General features: G+C 36.2%; 2 protein-coding genes and 1 pseudogene across 3 annotated transcripts in view; all 3 read left to right on the top strand.

The window, feature by feature from the left end:
• LOC144968835 (ganglioside-induced differentiation-associated protein 1-like) overlaps positions 1 to 472 on the top strand; it is a 14418-nt gene extending 13946 nt beyond the window's left edge. Inside the window, exon 2 of the mRNA XM_078907558.1 lies at positions 1 to 472. This exon is cut by the window's left edge and continues 1067 nt beyond it. The gene's annotated coding sequence lies outside the window, so the exon portion shown is untranslated.
• A 5687-nt stretch (positions 473 to 6159) lies between these two features.
• On the top strand, positions 6160 to 10698 carry LOC144968833 (ganglioside-induced differentiation-associated protein 1-like). Its single transcript, XM_078907557.1, has 2 exons — positions 6160 to 6568; positions 9299 to 10698. The coding sequence occupies exons 1-2, from the start codon at positions 6518 to 6520 to the stop codon at positions 10190 to 10192; spliced, it is 945 nt and encodes a 314-aa protein (XP_078763683.1). The 5' UTR covers positions 6160 to 6517; the 3' UTR covers positions 10193 to 10698.
• A 9282-nt stretch (positions 10699 to 19980) lies between these two features.
• LOC144968832 (ganglioside-induced differentiation-associated protein 1-like) overlaps positions 19981 to 20000 on the top strand; it is a 2635-nt pseudogene continuing 2615 nt past the window's right edge. Inside the window, exon 1 of the transcript XR_013644660.1 lies at positions 19981 to 20000. This exon is cut by the window's right edge and continues 152 nt beyond it. The product of XR_013644660.1 is annotated as a ganglioside-induced differentiation-associated protein 1-like (transcript).

Raw genomic sequence — 20000 nt, 5'->3', positions numbered from 1 at the left:
CTCTTTATCATGGACCTACATGCATGTCATCTCTTTCTCACGAACAAGTATCTCAGTTATTTCTCACGGAACTCCAATCATCACAGAACTATTAGCCTCCAATTTCTTTCTCGTGGAACTCTGAGCATCATAAGCTTTATCGTGGATCTACAAACGTTTTATATATTTTCCCCACGAATACCAAGATTCTCATGTCTTTCTCACACATCCACTAGGATCCATTTATTATTCTCACATAACTACATGAATTTCCTTCCGGTGGAGCGATAAGCATTTTACTTCTTTCTCGGAACGACTAGGATCTGATTTATTTCTCATCGAATTTCAAGCATCTAATTTATTTCCCAAACATCCCAAGGGACTGGAAATAATAATTATTATTTAAAAAATCCATCTATTGTTTTTTGTTGTTGTTTGCTTTGTTTTCAATTGTCAAAATAAAATATACCTCAATTTTATTCAATTGATAAAATGATATTGGTCTGAATGTATAGACAAGCGCTCCTGTGAAGCTGCTCATATTCAGGGTCCTATCTCATGGGAACATTCTTATGTAAGATGACTGACACTTAGTCAGTGATCTCAGTGAAGGAAAAAAAAATCTTGGGTCTTATGACCTCCTATGGTGTGAAGGTCACTTCTTCTATACCCCTATATTTGTTTTCTGAGTTGCGTTTTACCTTTGTCTCGGAAGGACCTCTCTCATTTTGTCCGGAGACCTTGGCTGTGAGGGAAACAGCATGTATAGTATTAGTTTTGGGAGGTGATATATTTTCCTTGTAAATCACCTCTCTGTTATGCACTGTAATATTCTTTTTGTTTTGACTATTGTGTTATGTAAGCATTTGAGTGTATTTCTATTGGTGGGAGCGAGATCCTGTGCTGTGTCTGAATGAGACTCAAGATATCTCAAACTAAGTACACTGATGGTGTGCTCTTGGAATCTACATCAGTTCCCTAATTGAACCACTACCCTTTGTCTTACTTTTTCTTGTGTGCTTTTAATAATTCTAGACTTATTTTTTACTATCCCATCTTATTTTTAATGGCCCTGAATTGACCTTAATATGTCACGGTAGCGCCATAAAACCCTTAGAAACAAACAAAACAAATGAAAAAAATCGCTTCCTATGTGAGCGTACTACTAAGAAGTCACAGACTTAAAGCTCGGCACCTCTTGGTTACTGTATAACAACGGGCCATGAAGAGTGACTAAATTTATTCCTCTACCAGCCTAGTAACAGACTGAGCGTAGTAAATGGCTTTTTAAAATCTGTTCTTATTTGTACTTTCTAGTCTCCGACTACGTAGGCTTTAGCCTAGAAGTTAGCGTGCTTGGGATGCCAACTAAATCGGTTATTTTGTGTTGGAAATATATCAGTCCTCATACTTTGGCACCACATCACATCCGGTTTGGATTTTGATTCGTTCTTTTCCAATTTGAATATAAACCTTAGTTAATTTGCATAGTCACAGGGTGATTAACTCACTTGCTTCACTTGTATGATTTGTCAACAGTCGCACAGATTGACCCCCCCCCCCCCCCCCCCCCAAAAAAAAAAACAAAAAAAAAAAAAACCAAAAAAAAAAAACCCAAAAAAAAACCACACAGCCCCCCCCCCCCCCCAACAAAACAAAAAAAAATAGATCAATCAAAAAACAAAAAAGACATCAAATATAATAATAGAAAGCGGAAAAAATACCGATCAGAATAAGGAAACAAATAAACAAATAAAAGGAAAGAAAAACAAACAAAATAGAAAGTGTGTTTCAGATAAACCACACAATTTTCACATTATTTCAGTCAGTCACAAATGCCGGCAGAATGATTTTTGTCTCAATTATACCTTCTAATCGTCTTTTTTCCCCTTTAGAAAACGAACCTGCTATCTCGAGAGCCTGGCTTTATCACGGGAAGAAATATTTTACTTATACTAAGTCAAAGTGTATTCGTTTCCGATATCATCATCATATCGTTTCACACCAGTGCTGGATCCATTTCATAGCCTATGTGTCTCAGTGCACGTCGGTCCCAAGTTATATTCCAAGAGAATGTGTTTCATAGACTGCATTGGGTATCCGCATTTACTTTGACCATCCGTTGAAAGTCTCCACTTTAACATGTTCTGTCCGGTATTCCCTACTCTAGTTCTTGCTAGGTTGAGTGTCACCCACTCTCTTCTATTAAGTTTTGGTCCACATGGGAGGTTTTCCGTCGGGCCGTGGTTGGCGTCATTATTGCAGCTGTCACTCGTCTTATGTTTTGGCTTTCCATTTTGGATCAGCTGGTTTGCCACTTCTATTGGCGTCACTGTTGCTACTCTTGTCTGGCCCTTTGTTCCAGTATTGAGTTTCTTAATTGTTGCCCAAGCTTTCTTGCTGCTGTGATTCATGTCAGTTTTACAAATCATTTCTTGTCATCTTTCTGATTTTTCCAGTGCTACTGCGGACATAAGGTCCTTCCCGATTTGATTGTTGTTTTCACTGAATGGATCTTCGTTATCGGCATTTGTGTACTTTTCATATAGTTCTCATATAGTTCTTTGCTTTCATTGTCAGACATGGAACATAGTCCCATTTGCACCCCTGGGTATATATTTCTTTGCAGCTGTCCATACCATCCTCTTGAAATGGTCATAGTTCTTCGGATCTGCTTTGATGCATGTAACTGGAGTCAAGTTCAGAAGAGAAACCTTCCCAGTTGGCTTTCCTGTAATTGAATCTTTTTCTGAGCATTGACTTCGTGGGTTTTATTGCAGGTTCTACAGTAACACCAACTGGTCTATCTTGTGATCTGGGGATTGGATCACAAACAGGTTTTTTTTCAAAGATGTGGAGGTGCTTAGAGGATACAAATGTCAAGTATGGGTTTTTGCCTCATTTCCATCTTGAGCTACAGAAGGATGGTTTGTCTTTAGCATTATGCAATAATGTAAGATTATACTTGAGGGCCCATTCTTCTACTGTGTCAAAATCGGTGTTGTTTTTACTATAGCCCCAGTGGTGCTATGCCTGTTGAAGTCCCCGATTTCAAACTCACTTAATATAATAAATCCTAGTGTTGTCTTCAAGAGTTATGGCCCTTCAAATTGTTATTTCATTTACAATATAGACCACGAGATAAGTACTCAGGAAACATTATTTTATCATCTGGATTAAATTTTAATGTACCTGTAAAGCAAAAATATAGTGTTGCATTTAAAGTTGTGGCCACTGAAAAGTTGTTGGGTACACTATATTTTAAAATGTAAGATTATATGATTCTTAGTTACAGAAATGCTATTTTTTAAACCAACTTTTTATTTTTACGTATGTTAGTGACCTAAAAGTGTAGCAATCGCCATAAACCCCCTAAAAACAAACAATCAAACAATTCCATTCCAAACAAAAACAAAACAAACGAAAACAAACAAAACAGGAACAGTTACGCCAATAGTGTTGAATAATTCCATGTAATATGTAACGGGGAAATCATAGGATCTTCAAAACTCTATAATTTAATTATAATTAAAAGGGCGATTCTGTGAGTGTAGGAGCTGACAACTGCTCGTGTGGTGTGGAGATTATTACCCAAGTTCTCTTAAATTAAAAAAATTTAATCTCCACCTTAAATACCTCAGTTCAAAAATTATGCACGCTTTTCAATCTGTGTTAAAATTGTGAGTGATGCTCAGGATCTGTGGGCTGTTTACACCGGGTGATAGGCAAGCACTAAAGGTGGCTATAGGTCTTCGGTTCACGGTCAGCGGTTGATATTGCAGGGCCAAATTATACTTTATATTAGATTTTCGAGTCAAAAATAAAACAACTGACGTGATTTTTAAGTGTATGCACTGTGTATCGATTGAAGAACCGAAGGCTCTAACTATAAGATCATAGTCAAAAAGGCACCCATGTCAATAGCTTGACAGGCATAGCAACAAGAAGTTAGAGAGGAAACATCAATTGTTGTGGAATCTTCTTTTCACTATTCGAACCAGTCCCTTTTGACTTTTTCTTTGATGCTTTTAACTACAAACACATATTTCCCCACTCATCTTCCGATAATCCGGACCCCTAAAAATCCCAAAGTGTCTCAAGCTCCGTCGTAAAAAAGGAAAATTGTTACTTTATTGCTATGTCTCGTTCTACATCTTACGTTTTTGTAAAGCGCCTTGAGCACGTTTAGTGGATATTGCGTTATATAAAATCTCAAGTTGTTTTGTTTTAACTTTTTTTTTTTTTATTAATATGATTTAATTTTATCCCTCTTGACGGGGATCTCGTGCCGGCTTGTGTGATTTTTCTGTCTTCTCAGATGAGAAACAAGGATGCAATGCTCTTTGGATTTTCTTCAGTTCTCCGTTTTTAACTAAACTCCTTTCTGGGTGGCGTCGGGTCTTCTGACTACCTATGGTCAGCAGTAAGGTAATTTTCTGCGTCTTCTATCTCCCATATCCATTTTCCCTTTCCCTGTTGCTCTACTTTGTTTCTGATTGAGATTGCTCGTTCCCCCCCCCCCCCCCCCTTGTTATTGTGGGGGGTTTGAAGCTGGGAAGTATAAATGATCAAACGGGACCTTTTTCAGAAGATAATATTTTTCCCTTAGAAATCATCTCTCTGTTTTGAATTATTAGTTTGGAATATATATATATATATATATATATATATATATATATATATATATATATATATATATATATATATATATATATATATATATTCTACGTTGTAGACATTTGAGTGTATCATTCATAGCGGGACCCTTTGCTTATGCCTGGATGGGACTTTTAGGCAGACATGTCAAAATTGGTACATCTGTGGATTGTTCGTGGAATTTTCTGATCCCTGTTTGAACCAGTCCCCTTTGTCTTGCTTTTTCTTTTAACCTTAGATCTATAACTTTTCTTCTGTCATCTTCCTTTATACTGGCGCTGAAATGAGCTACCAGGGTCTCTACGTGAAAATGTGTTATACGAGTGTTAGATTCAAGATTCGAGCTTGCATTGAATGCAGGCCGATTTGACAATAGGTCGAGCGCTCGTTTCTTAGGCAAAGGGACCGAAGTCGATCCCAAATGTTGTCAATATATTTTTTTCTGACCCCCCCCCTCCCTCCCATCCTGTCCACCCAGCAGTGATGGGTAGCTGGATCTAAATCTCCGGTGAGTGCCGTGTGAAAGGAAATCGTCCTACAAAAAAGGGTTGCAAGCAATTTGTATTGTTCGTTTAATGCTACAGAAATCCAAATAAAGCCCAATTCCACGGGTCAATGGAAGCCTCCGTTCATCTCGAACTTATGGATAAATCGTATATAATGAAACCAGCCGAGAGACTCTTTTTAAGATATCCGAGCTGCACTGTAAAGCGATCTATGATCAAAACATGATAGACCGGACTATCAAAGGATTTTCATTTTAGACAACTCCTTGGTCTTGTTTTCTCTTCATGTTTCTTTTATTTTTGATATTACTCTCCTTAAAAACATTCGAATGAATGACAACATGTGAAATATACGTGACAAATGCATAACTGCTTAACTAACAACATTGTTTATCGTAATGTGGGTCGTAATTCAGAATTTATTATCAGTGAATTCAACAGTCATGCAGGGTTGCCAGATTATTTTCAGACATTCTTCCAACTGGATTTTAAAAATCTGCCAAACTGTACTATTTATAGTACCCCCTTTGAAAACGCATCAGTTTTGTTAAACAAAAAAGTCGCAAGGCCGATGTCATAATTTTTTTTTTCATTTCCCAAGTTTAAAAAAATCACTAGATAGTGCATAAAAATTGCCATGGAAAACGTGGAGTAGACCTATACATTCATTACTAGGCCTCTGAAAATTAAATCTGCCAATTATCTGCCAAACTGCCAAACCTTTTTCTTCTTCTGCCAGAAGACTTCAAATTCTGCCAAAAAAAAAAAGACATTTGGCAGAAAATCTGCCAAATTGGCAACGTCGTTGTCATGACCAAAGTTTAAGGACGCGAGTCAGGATTGCCAGATTAAAAATTTTATGCCAAATTTTAACAATTTATAAATTGGTATCAACGTTTGAGATTGAGAAATCATCGTTTTGACATTTTGGTATGGAGGAGTGGGGCTTGAGGGTTAGGAGGAGGTATTTTGAGACATTTTTGGTAGGCATATTACTACTAACTATATACATGCGGTATTTTAAGGGTCGATAAACAAAGTAAGTTAAAGCTTGCATCCATCCTGTCGACGATTTTTATTCCAACACGGCCTCTGGCCTTATAATTTTGTCAAGTAAGCAGTTTCAAGGCACTGAAGACAATGGAATAAACTGACGTGTTTCAACTTAATGTGGCAATAAAATCACAATTTGGCATTTTATTTTCACTTGTCAGCTATCTTCTTCTTAGTAACTGTGGTATTCGTGCAGTATTCAACACATCTCTCAGCGACCGGCAAGTCTAAATTATTATTTCCACATCCGCGGTTGAATATTGCCAGGATTGGATATTACATTAGAGGAAGTTTTCCATTTCTTGGATTACACTTTGACAAAAATGAAGAACATCGAGTTATATTTCTTTCCTTCATCTTTTTATTCTCAAAGGGTGAGTATTTTGTAGACTGATGCAACTTCGATTCAAATTTTAAAAAGTGAATGAAAGATTTGTAAAATAAGATAAACAAAAACGAATATAATAGCTTTGGAACAGAACTAGAAAACCAAATTTGGAACGTTTCGGGCCCATAACTTAGGCAAACTATATTTCAATAAATGTCTATTTGATTACACAAATTGGATTATTATAAATTTCTTTTTAATTTTAAGGTTATTATTTGTGTGATTTCATGATAGTGTCAGTACACCAATATATCTAGTGCTTCTTTCATTTAAAAATGAAAATAGCATTGTTTAAGTTTATGTTGTATCATAAGCCAAATAAGTTTTCATTAACAAAACAAATTGTCCCGTGCACATCTTTATTATCGAAATCTATGGCCCAACTGTTCTTCGGCCCTCTTTATGCACTCTAGCAAGATCAACTCAAGACGAATACTGTCGTATCATAACGACAAAAAGCTATATTTATATTTTGCTCAAAAAACGTTTACATCATGTTATATTCGATTGATTAAAGTTATTATTTCCAACTTGTAAAAATTTAAAACATTTCTTTAGGTTGAAAATTTTCTCTATTTTTACCTTGGATTTCTAGAGCAATTTTGATAAGTGGGACGCCCTTTAACCGATCGGTAAATATTGACGTCACTAAGCTCTTTGTTATGGTTTATAGACAGCCATTTTAATGATTAGTTTTCACTCAATTCTATCAGTCAGAATTTAAACGTTTAAGGTTACACATAGTTTTGTGTGTTGTTACGTTATATCCGACTGTGGGATGTTGTGAGTATTTTACCTAATCTTATAGTATCAATAGATTTCTGGCCAAAATCTTTAAAGGCGTTTTGTCAATTTACAATAATATAATAATATTTGAATTATACTTTAATCTTCCATGTTTGACGAGTTACTGTTGATATGCCTTTATCAAGCACACTTAAACCCTCATACAAAATAGATAATCAATTATTCAACGAAGCCTTTGGAAACATAATTTGATTCAGGACGGTGTGTAGCATATTATTATTATTATTATTATTATTATTATTATTATTATTATTATTATTATTATTATTATTATTATTATTATTATTATTAAAGTCGAGTTAGGCTAGTGGTTTTCAATGATATTATAATTATAATGTGTAGGGAGGATCACCTTGGATAGTATTTGTGTGCATGTGGGTGAAATCATGCATGAGTGTATAATGAGTGCGAGCTGATAATATGTTTATTGTCGCCGCCAATGGGTTATTTCCAGTTTATGTCGTCGTCGTCGTCATCATCATCATCATCATCATCATTATCGGAATCATCATCATCATCAGCGTCATCATCATCACCATTACCGTCATCATCATCTTTATTATCACCATCAATATCTACATCATAGTTTGTATTAGTCAACCCCCCCCCCCCCCCTCAAATCCTCTTCGCCCGAATAATGATGAGGAAGAATTTTTTAAAAAATTGCTTCCCCTCACAAAGAGATAAATTGGAGCAGCAATAATGTGATGTGAGGCTCAAGTCGTCTCAACAACTGTTGGGTAACGGGTCATCATCAGATGTTTTATTCAGTCAAGGGAGATTGATTTTTTTGTTGGTCAATTTTTATGTCTGTTTGGTTTAGCACTGTACCCCTACCGTGATACCATTTTAGACTTTTATCATAAACCTTACCTCATTCCATTTTCTTTCATTACGAATTTGTCGAAGGAGGAATGGAATTTTCTTTTGGGCGACAGAACGTGGAAAATGTCTTTTTCTGTGGATTCTTCATCACTCCAAACCGATGTGCACGTGTTTGCAGATCTGATAGCCCAAATAGTTATGGTCTCATTGTTGTATTGGGAATACTCTCAAACCAACTTAAAATATTTTCAAGAATGAAAAATCAAGCGTATAATTGCGTTCTGTTATGAGACCTGTAAATATATGCATCTAGATCCAAACATGTGATGTCTTCTCTATCATTACACATGATTTGCCCTCTCCAAATTATGTCTTTGTGTCCTTTTGTTCTAGAATAAGGCCATTTAGGGTTCATTTGGACTCTTCTTGCTGGGTGAGGTTCCTGGCCTCCCATATTGGGCAAGGGAGGCACTTACTGTGTCTTCTATTCCCCCAAATATGTTTCCAATATGCTTTCTGTCTTTGTCTTTGAATGAAATTACTTAGTTTTGTTCTGGTCCTGGCTGGATACCCTGGCTGGGAAGGAAACCGTCAGATGCATAGTTAGAGTTTTGGGAGATGATATTTTTTGTCTTGTAAATCATCTCTGTTGTGCACTGTATTCTTTTTAGTTTTACACACACACACACACACACACACACATATATATATATATATATATATATATATATATATATATATATTATATATATTATACATATGATTTGTATACATTTTAGTGTGTTCTTCTTAGTGATGACCTGTGCTTGTGACAGGATGAAACATTCAGGTGATAAAAACGTTGAAGAGAAAAAAAACCCCCCAACAAAATCATGAAGATAATCATTAATTCACCTTTATTCGCTTTTATCTCAAAACTAGCTCATGCGACATCCGAAATCAGCATACAATGATCCGTGCCATGGGGACAGAGAGTAAATAAATCAAAGTCTCCAGATCCAATATGTGAAAAAAACAAAACAAACAATCACGCCAGAATTTCTCTCCTCACAATCGTAAGCAATCCTTTTTGGTGTCATTTCAGGCCCGGCTATCCCTGGAAGAGAAGGGCATAAAGTACAAGGAGAGAATCATCTGTTTGCCAGATAACGAACATAACCAGCCTTGGTTTCTCAAAGTGAATCCTAATGGTGAGGTTCCCACTCTCCAAGTTGGAAACGAATACTTTAGCGAGTCTGAAAAAATCGTAGACATTGCAGACAAGTTACCTTCGGATATTAAACATACGCTTGTTCCTTTTTCTAACTCACCAGAGGGACAACATGTGGCCTTTTGGAGAAAGAAGATTGATGACCTCGACATTCGAACCATTACATTCGGTGTGTCAGTGTATCCAGATTTTACCCAAGAGAAACCAACTGAATCAATTATGCAGAATGCACAAGGGGTAAAAGACCGATTTGAAAAGAATATTAGAGAGTCCAAAACACTAATGAATGAACATCCGGAACTAAAAGAGATGTATGAACGGAAGATCCGTCTTACAAAACAGAGGTTGATTGATTTCTTCGACAAAGAGAAAATCACTACCGTTCTTGTTAGTACAGACACCACAATGGCTGAAATAGAGCAACAATTATGCAAAATGGCTGATGCAAGCGGCTTGAGAGGGGCAGATTATTTTCTGTGTGGTGAAAGTTTCACAGCAGCGGACATCAATTTATGTATTCTTCTTGGAAGATTTAAAGTGCTTGGTATTCTACCAAGATTTACAGATCCTAAGAAATACCCAAATCTGAACAAGTATTGGCAAAGACTCCAGAAACGACCGTCTGTAGAAAAAGTGATCATCAACAACGTAGCAGAAACAAAGAGGTTCATGTTTTGTCGCAAGATTCGTCGTTATTGTGGAGCCGCAGCAGCTTTTGGTGTTGTGGGCGTGGCCGTGTGGCTGGCTTATAGGCATCTCAATAGATAGATTTTTGAATTTCGTTCTCAAGCATCTAACTTTTTTTCTCTCATATAGATACAAATCTTATTTCTCTCTCAAGAAACTGCGAAAGCCGAATTTCCTTCTCACGTATTATTATTAATTTATTTTTCACGGATCTAACAGCATCATATTTATTTCTCCAAATCTAGTATTTGTATGGTTAAAGAGCAGCAAACAATTTCAGGTCATGAACGACTCCACCAAACACAGAAATAAAAAGAATAATATTAATGAAATGCATTTGGACTTTCGTAAAACTTTTGAATTAGTCCCACGTGACAGGTTATTTAGAACCTAAAAGCAAACAGTACAACTATTGATATAAATACCTGAACTAAATAACTTCTCTCAGGTCCTGAACAGAGAGTAAATCTTTAAAATATATAACCCTCTTTTATTTTCACGTGGAGTCCAAGGAGTAGCTTTCTGGGACTACTTTTTTTTTTTGGTTCATTAATATCTATCTATCTATCTCTTTATCTCTTTATCTATCTATCTATCTATATCTATATATATATATATATATATATATATATATATATATATATATTATATATATATATATATATATATAAGCAAAAACCATGAAATAATAGTGCTCAACTTTTTGATAAAAGGAGCTATTTATAAACATTTTAATTATAATTATTATTACTCCTACAGACCTGTTTCTTGTCACTGGGACAATCTACGGAAAGTGTGTGTAATCGTTATTGTTTGTTTATGATTGTGTGTTGTTGTTTCATACTTCCTGTGATGTTTTGGTGTCGAGACTATTATTATGGTGGTTTGAAGTTGCATTCAATGTGAAAATGGAAGTGAAAGTCGATTGTTGTATTTTTCTAGATTCGTGTTTATGGAGGTTCGTAATTACATAAAAGGTGTTTGTTTCTATGTCTGCATGAGGATGTTAGTTCGTTTCTTCTGTTGAATGTTGCCATGTTCGGTTTTGTGATGATGAAGAATTTTTCTACTACACTAAGCGAACACATTTGGAACCTCAAAGAAAAAAACATACAAACAGCATCACATGAAAAACCATCTCCAGAGCACAGTCGTACTCCTCCCCCTCTTCTAAGATTTGCAACCTCTACTTAGAAGAAAAATTACCTGCTATCTTGTTGACACTATGACTTCACCTAGTAACTAGACAGACTAAATCATGAAGACTTGCTTCGGCAAATGACTAAAACTTATTCCGAAGATACCGTGATTTTAGTCCCGGACTTGCTTAGTCAGCTCACATGAAATCCGATTTTTTCAAGTCATTGACTTAAGTCAGAGATAGACAGAGACTAATCGCTAGTCCGCGTTCATTAAAACAGCCCCAGCAGTTCAACCAATGGGATCACTTGTTTACTTGACTACTAAAAACTAAAGGCAACTCACTAGGCGGTCCACAAACCTAAAAATGACGTCAAAGTATGGGTCTTAGTGGGTTTCAGTGTCAGACGATAAGTTAACGACAGTGACCAACCAATGACGTCAAAAGACAAGTCTTTGGTCACAAAAGAAAACAAATCGTGAGTTGTATTCAACAGTTCAACCATAGGATCACTTGTTTCCTTGAGCACTGCTAACGACAACTCACTAGGCGGTCCACAAACCTAAAAATTAGGTCAAACTATGGGTCTTAGACTCCTTCCGCACTAGGACAAAACTGTCCCAGGACAAATTTGTCCCGTCCCGCTGGAGAACACTTCTATTCAAAAGGGGTTCCGCACTAGGACAGGACTGTCCCAGGACACACCTCGCGTATCGCTTGCGCAAATGCATTATTATTTTTTTTACAAGATTCAAAAGTTTATTTGTAGGCAAGAAGATAATATTTTCATCAACAAATCAAGTAAATAAAATCAATAATAAAGCAAGGCAAACAATGATACTAATAATGATATTAATAATAATAATAATAATAATAATAATAATAATAATAATAATAATAATAATAATAATAATAATAATAATAATAAGAATAATAATAATAATAATAATAATAATAATAATAATGATGATGATGATGATGATGATAATAATAATAATAATAATAATAATAATAATAATAATAATAATAATAATAATAATAATAATAATAATAATAATGGTGATAATAATAATGTAAAATCTTCTAATTAGTAGATTAGTTATTTAATAGTAATAGGTTGAATTATAAATTAATAATTTTTTTTAAAGTCCTTGGTACAACTCAAAATTCACATTTTATGAATCAACATAAGATACGACATGACGATAATGATTTTTTACACTGTACAATGAGATTTATTTACATAAGATTTATATCATCATGAAATATTCTTATAGCAAGAGTAATATTATTGCTGCTGCTACTACTACCACTACTACTACTAGTACTACTACTACTACTACTACTACTACTACTACTACTACTACTATTACGACTACAACATCTACAACAACAACAACAACAACAGCTACTACTACTACTACTACTACTACTACTACTACTACTACTACTACTACTACTACTACTACTACTACGTGTGGCCTTGAGTAAGTCACCTCGCCCTAGCTCAATTTGCGGCGCTGCACTGCGGCTGACGCCTGGGTTATACCTCGCCCCAGCTCAAATTGCGGCGCTGCATTGCGACTGACGCCTGTGTTATTCCAGCCTTCCCTTGGAATAGACCCTCGAGAAAAAATTTCCCCTATGGGATGAAAAAATGGAATTTTATTATTTTAAATTTTAAACTGTTATCTGTTTGCTCAACGCCACAGAAACATGGATAAGTTCCGGATTTATAAGCTTAGGAGGCAAGATTGCCAAATGGTTAGCGCGTTGTACTCTGGACTCAGAGGTTCTATGTTCGATTCCGACCGAAGCCAATTTGTACTTTCCTAGAGCAAGAAAATTTACTCCAATCACTCACTCCATTCAGGTGTAAAAGGGTACCTGTCAAGCTGGGATAGTAATCTGCGATAAACTAGCGTCCTGTTCAAAGATTTTCAAACAAATACGTTAATTGTCCGCTTCACGCTATTGAAACCGGGATAACTCCTGCACCATTGGCTACAAGGCTCTAAAGGACTTTATTTGTCTTACAATGAGCCCAAGTGGCTCAGAAGGACTTACTTAAAAATATTTTCATTGAGAATTCCCGAAATAAATAACGATAAAGATAATTGATCCCACAAGTTACCGAATAATAATAATAATAATAATAATAATAATAATAATAATAGATCTTTATTGTCCATAAATATGGCAATTTGTCATTTAGTTACACTTGTTATAATGTTAAACGATAACTAAGATGGAACAGATATTTCACTCCTACTTATTTTCTCTCTCTCTCTCTCTCTCTCTCTCTCTCTCTCTCTCTCTCTCTCTCTCTCTCTCTCTCTCCTCTTTCTTTCACACGTGCGATATACACAACATAAACATATTCATTTCGTTTTCAATTTGTTACGATTGTGGCAATTCGACACCAAAAATTATCATCATTATCAATTGGTCAGTTAATCTTACATTAAATAAATTAATCAGTTAATCAGTCAACGAATCAATCCTTGGTTTTTCTGTACCATATGAAATATTCAAAATTTTTATTGCTGATGGAACGAACGTTGATTTATACTTGTTAGTTCTACATTTAATCTGACAAAACCTTCTCCCAGATGGTAAAAGACTAAATTCATGGTATAAAATATGTTTTTTATTGTTGGTAATTGAGAATGCTTTCCTTTCTATTGCTTTTCCATGAATTCTTTCTACTCCATCAAGAGGATGGTTTATTATTTTTGATGCCTCTTTGATAGATTTTGAAATTTTTGATTTATCTTTAAGTCGGCATCCTCCAAACCATATGGTGCAGCCAAACGCATTTACACTTTTAATCAATGAGTCATAAACTCTTAACATAGTTTTCTTCCTTACTTGAAATGTTCTCAATTTCCTTAGGATGTATAATCTTTGGGCAACTTTCTTAGATATTACATTAATATGTTGAGAGAAATTGAGGGAACTATCAATGGTTATTCCTAAATATTTAAAATAGTCAACTATCTCAACATCATCTTTACCGATCGCCACACACTTTAAGTCGTTTTTATTTTTTACACCAAACGCCTGTTCTTTCGTTTTTTCAACATTTAATTCAAGCTGATTTTGTTTACACCAATCGGTGAATATATTTATTTGTTTGAAATAATTCTTTTCGGTAACTTTATCTTTTAAAAAGCCAAGAATAGCAGTATCATCTGCATATTTAACTATAAAACAATTTTCAAAGGATGGTCTGCAGTCGTTGGTGTATAAGATGTACAGGATTGGGGAACTCACACAGCCTTGGGGACATCCGTTCGACAACGTTCTTTTGTTGGAGATATGTTCACCCAATTTTACACATTGCGGTCTATGGGTCAGAAACTCTTTATACCATTTAATAAGGTAGATTAGATGTGCGACCGGTTTTAGACACGTTACTGCTGTGTCACAAAGTGTGACACTTCTTAAGTTATATTTGTAAACATACGTTTTTAAATTGCCGAAAATGTTTATGTTGCTATGCATTATTTTGTACGTGGTTTCATCACATAGAATTATTTTTTGAATTTTTCTTGCTTTTTTTATATTCAGAATTGAAATAAATAAATAAATAAATTTTAACTGTGAAATTGATTGTAAACTTCAGTTAATATACGAAAACAGATAAAATGGACGTTTCGGGTTTCCCCTTCATCAACAAAACAGGGTGAATGAAACACTACAGACGAATGAGATAATGTGGTAGTGGCGTTGTTAAGATGCATAAACAAAAACATTGATGGGCAGGAAATTGTATGCTACTTTGTGAGGAAGCACGAATTAAAATAGAGCAATAGAAATTTATAAAAGGTGCGTAATTAATTTAGTCAAAAGAGGGGAGGCGGGGAGGAACTGTGTAATGCAGTATAGAAAGTGAAATAAAATAAAGTGTGGACTATTGTTGGAAAATAAATACAATGGAATTGGAAATAAACACAAAATATAAGGGATGTAAGTATTAATATTAGTGGCATTAGCAGCAGCAGAAGCAACAGTAGTAGTAGTAGTAGTAGTAGTAGTAGTAGTAGTAGTAGTATTAGTAGTAGTAGTAGTAGTAGTAGTAGTATTAGTAGTAGTAGTAGTAGTAGTAGTAGTAGTAGTAGTAGTAGTAGTAGTAGTAGTAGTAGTAGTAGTAGTAGTAGTAGTAGTAGAGATGCAGAAAATAAAGACAGGTATTGCAACTTTGACACGGCGCCGCCAAGTCTGGGACTTTTTTGTCCTAGTGCGGAAGTCTGCTATATTTTTCTACTATCACAAACGATATGAACACGGGACTGGGACAGTCCTGTCCCGTTGATTTTGTAGCATTTCACAACGGCTTGGGACACAACGGGACTGTTTTGTCCCGTCCCAATAGGTGCGGAAGATCTCTCTAAATTCTATATGTTACATATTTGGGACATGACTGTCCCAGGACAGTCCTGTCCTAGTGCGGAAGAGGGTTTAGTGGGTTTTAGTGTCAGTAGATGACAACGGTCTGGCCTTCACAATTTTAAGAGAGGCGATTGAAAAAAAATGCAGGTGCTTGATACAATTCCTTCATCAGTAATTTAAAGCTAACGCTCCCCTAAAAATTACATCTCAATACAAGGCGAAGACCCCCCCCCCCCCCCCCCCACACACACACACACAAAGAGTGAAAAATGAGTTGTCGATAGTAATGCTCAAGGAAACAAACGATCCCATTGAACTATTGATTGCGTCATCTCGTGTTGTGGCGCATTTTTTCGTCAGTGGCAAATTATGAGTTAATGAGGGCTACGGTCACAAGCACGAGGCATGTCTTTGAAAATAACCACAGACTGGCCAGTGATCGGTTGTAAATCAAGACATACAAACCAACATTTAATTAGTAAAGTACCAAATATCAGAGGAGATCAATAGCCTCGCTATAGAAGGAACGTAATTGAAGTCACTGAGCTCTTTGTTATTGTTATGGACAGCTATTTTAATTATCAGTTCTCACTCAATTATAATATCAATCAGACTATAAACGTTTAAGCTTACACATAGTTTTGTGTGTTTGTACGTTATATCCGACTGGGGGATGTCATGAGTACTTATCATAAACGCATAGCATCAATATCAAGACTATTACTATAAAATATCAACATTATCGAAAGAAAGGCGAGAGCTTCTTAACAATAGACGAGAGCATGCTACTTTAGGATTGCCACTCAGACTAGTTTAATAAAAATTGCTAAGCAATTTATAACAAATACCCAATGCTCTTAGATAACGCCAATTTTTTCTAGATAGTCCGTTTCCTCCTCCTCCTCCTCCTCCTCTTCTTCTTCTTCTTCCTCCTCATCCTCCTCCTTCTTCTACTTCCCTTCTTCTTCCCCTTCTCCTCCTACCATCCTTCTCTATATCCTCGTTCTCTTCTTCTGATCTTCTTCTTCTTCTTCTTCTTCTTTCCCTTCTCCTCCTACCATCCTCCTCTATATCCTCGTTCTCTTCTTCTGATCTTCTTCTTCTTCTTCTTCTTCTTTCCCTTCTCCTCCTACCATCCTCCTCTATATCCTCGTTCTCTTCTTCTTCTTCTTCTTTCCCTTCTTCTTCCCCTTCTCCTCCTACCATCCTTCTCTATATCCTCGTTCTCTTCTTCCGATCTTCTTCTTCTTCTTCTTCTTCTTCTTCTTCTTCTTCTTCTTCTTCTTCTTCTTCTTCTTCTTCTTTCTTCTTCTTCTTCTTCTTCTTCTTCTTCTTCTTCTTCTTCTTCTTCTTCTTCTTCTTCTTCTTCTTCTTCGTCTTCTTCTTCTTTCCCTTCTTCTTCCCCTTCTCCTACCATCCTCCTCTATATCCTCGTTCTCTTCTTCCTACTCTTCCTCCCTCATCTTTTCCCTCTATATTTCCCTCATCCTCTTTTCTTCTCTTCATCAACCCTCCAACCTCCAATTTGTTTACACTTTCTTTTAATTATAATATTAACTTCGATAACGACTAAGGCCTGATTTAATATAGAATCAACGAGAAATGAATCGTTATTTTCATATGATGCTGCCATGACTAAATGTCTTGATAAAATGACAATATTATAATATTGTTGTCTTGCTGTCTCAAGGCTGAAAATAATATAAACATCGTGTAGTTAAATTGTCTATCAAATAATTGAAATTAATTGGTTTAAAAGTCATCTTTCGTGTCACACCGCTTTTGAAATGCAAAGGCTAAGTAGTTTGACGGCAAAACCGCTAAATTGACATTCCTAACTGCTTTATCGTGATCTTAGTTCGACCTAACCGGAGATAAATTAAATTACACTCTCCGGTTCGACGGGCCATGAACACGTCAAAAAAAAAATAATAATAATTGCAGTTTAACATTTCCATTTTTAAGTTCTCAAAATAAAACTCCTTGAAGTTTTAAATTTGAAAATAAGTTCTTCCTTTTTGTTAATTCCAGAAAAGGGCGACGGGTACATATTACGCACGTCGAGAAAGGGGCGTGTCTTCTTTTAAAATGTTAGATCTTGTAATAGATTCAATGGTTGTAGAAAATGAATGACTGAAACAACAAACAAGAAAAAAGTTTTTAAGAACAAAAAAACAAAACAAAACAAAACAAAAAAAAAACAAAAAAAAAAAAATAAAAACAAACCCAAAAACATACAAACATACAAAAATAAAAGAAAACAAAAACAAAAACAATAATAAATTTGAAGCGTCCTATGGAAGCGGGCATTATTTTACGTGGTGCAACATCTAACTTTTTTCACAAAGAGAGCAATTATTAGGGTGCTAAAGACAGTGGGAATGAATAGGTTTTCAATTTTGTTAAAGCTTTATAACGGTCTCTCATATAACCTCAATTGTGTTGGAAGAGACCTAAAGCAACAAACAAAAAAAAAAAGCTTTATAATATCAAATCATAATCATGAAGTTGTCAAATATGTCAAAAGACCTTCAAATACCCCGTGGTCTTTGCAAATATAAATATATAATAGTTAATACTGACAAAAGAAAAAGATCAAATTGATGCACGGACGTTACAAGTACACAAAATCGTATAGATAGAATGCGCTTGGCCAAGGAGTTCACAACATTGCCATCCGGAAGTATAACGGACCAACACACAAACTCTGTGTAACCATGAACTTTTATAGTCTGGTTAATACAGTTTAGTGAGAACAACTCACAAACGCGGATAGCAAAAACAATAACAAAGGCCTGAGTGACGTCATCTGCATACTATCTATAGATATACAGACGAAAAGTCGAGTTTTTAAAAATATTTTTTTTCTCAAACAATACGGCGTGCTCTATGATTTTTTTTTGGCATTCTAGGAAATAAAACTCTCTGGCAAACGGACTTCCAACTAGTGCGGGGCGGTCCTTGGCAAGCTTAAGGACCACGGTCCTACGGTCCTTGGGAAATGAAGACCGCAAGGACCGGTCTCTAGACCGGTCCGTTCATTCTTGAACCGTTAAAGACCGCTACACGATGAAAACCGTGGCCTACAGGAGTAAAACACACGGAGTAGTCACACTCATTTCAAATTGTAACCTAATTAGAGAAGAGGGGTGATGCCTTCTTTATTTGCTCACCGTACTTCATTGTTACTTCGATAATTTAATAAAATTTGAAATTTATCCCCATTAACGGAGATAATGGCATCGCCCAAGGCGTTGATCGAGTTGTTCGTGGCGTTGATACACACACGCAACTCCTACCCCCCCCCCCCCTCCCCCCCCCCCCCCCACACACACACATTAGAGGGCAGCGAGCATTGAAGAGTAAGAGAGAGACGTGAAGTTATAATAAGAGGGGGTGGATGAGGTGATAAGAGGGTCGATGGTGACTTTTCGCCAGATCTAACAAACTCAGCTACCCATTCATTGCTGAGTAGACAGGGATTCAGAAAAAAATCGACTGCACCCGGATCGATCTCTGGCCCTTTGCGTATAAAGAGAGTGCTCTATCAACTGAGCTATCGGGGTCCCCAAATATTCTATTGGACCTTTTAAAAATACAGACGTTATAACTGGTTTTTTTGGACGGAAGAAACTAATGAAACTCATATTACTTGATTAGTTAAAACACCAAACGAAATTTTAATATTATTGTATTATTTTAAATGACAACAATGCGATAGAAAGGAGTGGCGACAAGAGATGGACAAAAGAAAACAAAAAATCAGACTTGCAACTTGCTAGGTTCGACACACACACACACACACACACACACACACACACACACACACACACATCTTTAGTAGTCACATACATTTCAAACAATAACCCATTAGAGAAGAGGGGTCATGCCTTCATCATAGATCATTGTCATTGCGATCATTATGGTGTAGTAAATTTTGAAATTTACCCCGTATAATGGAATCGTCCAAGGCGTGCGCCTCCTGTTCCCCCCATCTCACACACGAAAGGGCGGTTTGCGGAGTGGAGGGAGGTGGTCGTCTGCCTCTATGGTCGTCTGTGTCGTTTGGTGTATGGCAAAGGGGGGTGGGTGCGATTAATTAAGTGGGATGGGTGGTGATTGGTGGAAGATAGGCAAAGGACCGAGGCAACGAATCGCTGGGGAAGTAGTATGGCGCGAGACCGTTGAAAGGTGATAAGAAGTGAGGACCGCCGGCGGTCTTCCTCTTTGGGACTGGACCACGGTTCACAGCTAAAAGACCGTGGGACCGGTCCTCGGTCCGGTCCTCAGCGCGGCACTACTTCCAACGCAATAACGCAACACACTTCAATTTGCAGTGCATCGGTCATCTCG

This window comes from Berghia stephanieae, chromosome 3 (assembly GCF_034508935.2).
Source record: "Berghia stephanieae isolate SIO BIC M18660-M18661 chromosome 3, UCSD_Bste_1.3, whole genome shotgun sequence".
Lineage (NCBI taxonomy): Eukaryota > Metazoa > Mollusca > Gastropoda > Nudibranchia > Aeolidiidae > Berghia > Berghia stephanieae.
This window is presented reverse-complemented; position numbering and strand designations above follow the sequence as displayed.

Bases quoted from the DNA above. Each gene is read 5' to 3' on its own strand.
- LOC144968833 (XM_078907557.1), top strand. From the start codon at position 6,518: ATGAAGAACATCGAGTTATATTTCTTTCCTTCATCTTTTTATTCTCAA. The intron at 6,569-9,298 runs GTGAGTATTTTG...GTGTCATTTCAG, and splicing joins CATCTTTTTATTCTCAAAGG to GCCCGGCTATCCCTGGAAGA.